The following is a 3147-nucleotide window of genomic DNA, read 5'->3' on the forward strand; positions in this document are numbered from 1 at the left end:
GTCAAGGAGGTGGAATACGATCCTTAGATAAAATCTTTTCACACCAATATTACTCCTATACAGAGCAACCAGCATGTCGTGCAGATCAACTCCTCCCATCGAATGGTTATATTCTCTAACAATGTCTGGCCTTGGAACATCAATATATTTTCGTTCTCCCGCTGACCAACGTTTCACTGGTTCTACTGGACTTACTCATTTGAATGATGATGCAAGAACGACAGACTTGTTATCATACCACTTCAGCGCTATGATGTTCCTTTTTGTTTCAGTTCGATAATCGTATGCTCCTCGTCCCTGCTTTTTCAGCTCACTGTCTGCTTTAGATTGCAGCCTTGAAGTCTTGTGGGACTAACAGTTCCAACAGCCAAAATGCCAAATTTTTTCAGGGCAGAAATAATATTGTAAGAGGTGAACCAACTGTCTGTAAACACTTTAAAATTTTTATATTTTGGCAGTCCTTCCACAAGCCTTATCACAATATCACCACTTATACCAAGACCAGTATCATTATGTACAGTTCCTTTCCATCGGTATATTTCAAAATCGTACACAATGCCACTAGAACCAGCACGGGCAAAAACTTTTATACCCCACTTGTGTGGTTTACTTTTTACATACTGTTTCAGGGATGAATGACCTTTGAAAGGAATGATTAATTCATCCACTGAATGATATTCCTCAGCTTCAATAACTGAAAAACCTTGTTTGATTTTGTCAACAAATGGTCTCACCTTGAAGAGCTTGTTATAATCAGGGTCCTCTCTTTGTTTCATTTTAGTGTTGTCATTCACATGTAAATAATTTCTTAGCTTATCAAACCTATTTCTAGGCATTGAGTCATATATTGGAGAAAATCTTGTAGCCTCGGCCGAGTACAATCTGTAGCTAGGCATTTTCACAACACCTGCTAGGATGTTTATCCCTATATACTTTTCTATTTCACGAACATTTGTATCTAAAGATGCACCTGTTTTCTGTGTGCAGTATAGATTAGATTGCTCGACTAGGTTCTGGATAATTTCATCACTACACATTGTTCTGAAATACTGCAAAGGTGTCAGTTCATATCCTGGAGGGTCAGAAAAAACTGCATTACACGATGTTTCCACTTCTTCAATGTCCTTCATTCTCCACCGAAGATCCCGGTATGTATGACACTGAATTTTCTGAGCGGAATGACTTGGTGCAAGGTGTGGCTCTGCAAGTAATCTTGAAGCTAAGGGAACATCATCTTCATCATTGGCTTGAGGGTTTAGAATTTCAACCATATCAAGGTCCATTCCTTGAAGAAACTGTATATCCAGTGTAGTAGGGTCCTGTTGCCGAGCATTTTCAATCTCTTCCTCCACATCAGACGTATCAAGGTCCAAATCCGATAAATCACCTTCGAGAAGCAGCAATATTTCTTCTTCTGATAACGATTTATGATTGCGAATCATCTGGTAAACAAACCAGGAATTTTTTACTAAAGCAGCAAAAAGCTGGTAAATTCTATCAATAAAAATTTTAACATATTAATATTAGTTAGCATAATAAAGCTTCAAAAGAAACTTGAAAATATTAGAGTTACACATTATGGTAAACTTTAGTCGAAGTTATTGCATGTACTACATTTGGTAACATAACAAATGCCCGATGATGTCAAATGGAATCACACATGTTTGTGACTTCCAAGCAGAAAATTACCGTAACTAGCATTATTTTCAAAGTGTTTATTAGTTAATTTACACTTTCAACAATAATTTATTAGAGCAACTTTTATATTAATTTGCTTCCTTTACCTTGATATAATATTTTGAAAGTCCAGCTGGGTGCACTGTACCGTAGACAGCATGCAACAATACATTTGTCAAGGCATTGTAGCTTGGTGCTCTCTGTTTTAGCGAATTCACGGTAGCCAACCTAAGAACAATGAACTTTAGAAAGCCCTGCACACTTGTTTATAATCTTTGGACAAATAGTTTGGCCTTGGGAAAAAGTTAAATATGATGATGCCATATGGCATCACTGGGCTGGAAAGGGTTAAGGGTTTCTGCTGGCAACAAATTTTAAGGAGGTAAAGTAAGGTTTATATCAATTCAAATAAAGCACGTAGCTAGTGATTGAATCGCGAAACAGACACTTTAATAATTTCGGCAACAAATAAATAGCGTGAATTTGTACTCACAGTAACCAACTAATCAACAGCCTTGCCATTGAATAAGTAGTAGGCCATTTGGAACGAATTAGCAACACCCAGCAACTAGGAGGGTTAATATCAACCGTCTTTAAATGTCTTGCTCTCCATTAAATAAACAAACTTACAGTAATTAAATAAATAACAAATCTAACATACTACGCTCCACTCAAACTCTTCAGTGGAAGCCAAGCCAAAATGAAGATTCCATTAACTGACTAGCACTGAAGTCACACTAAAGCTCATCTCTATGTTCCCAGACTCACATGGGTCAAACTTATACAAGATTTTGAAGGGAGCATATCAGTAAAAGCGGTAGTGGAGCTAACTCGTGCCACTAAAAATTAAGGTACTAGACCGGGGCACAAGGTGGTACACAATGAAGTTGCCTTAGAGCTATACTGCGCTTCAAAATATTAGTTCAAATCGCCAATTCAAAATTAAGTACACATAAACTAGCATTAATTAAAGAGGAGTGACACCAGGTCGCTCGAAGGGATGACAACACTTAATTGAAAAGACAAATACCGTAGGTGGCAGTAACATCAAACACCTTCTCCGAGTTTTAACCAGGAGTCACTTCCCGCTATACAAGTAAACATTTAACCAAGCACAAGGAAGGAATCACAAAGAGAAAATTCAAATAAAACCCGCAAAAGATTATAAGGACAGGGAACCCCAACTAGTTAAATTTAAAAGAATTAGCTCTCCCGAATGGCAATGTAAACGCTAAGGCCACACTAAAGAGGCCACCAAAATTGGTTACAAAAAGTCTTATACAATCGCTCCTTTTCTTTAAAAGAAACACCAGGCTGCTTAACTTCTACTAGACGTCCGGTATGGCTCGTGTAGGATACACCAGGCAGCAACCCAAGCTAGGCGGTCGCAAGGCACGGCGAGCAAAATCAGGAGAGCAGACAGGCAGGCAGGCAGACAGCGTACAACAAACTCCACCTATACGTGGTTGC

The 3147-nt window shown here is 38.4% G+C and overlaps 1 protein-coding gene across 1 annotated transcript; it reads right to left on the reverse strand.

The window, feature by feature from the left end:
• Positions 1-305: 305 nt before the first annotated feature.
• LOC126199593 (piggyBac transposable element-derived protein 3-like) lies at positions 306-1442 on the reverse strand. Its single transcript, XM_049936520.1, has one exon. It carries the CDS (start codon positions 1440-1442, stop codon positions 306-308), a length of 1137 nt encoding a protein of 378 aa, XP_049792477.1.
• Positions 1443-3147: the final 1705 nt, after the last annotated feature.

This window comes from Schistocerca nitens, chromosome 8, assembly GCF_023898315.1.
Source record: "Schistocerca nitens isolate TAMUIC-IGC-003100 chromosome 8, iqSchNite1.1, whole genome shotgun sequence".
NCBI classification, from domain to species: Eukaryota; Metazoa; Arthropoda; class Insecta; order Orthoptera; family Acrididae; genus Schistocerca; species Schistocerca nitens.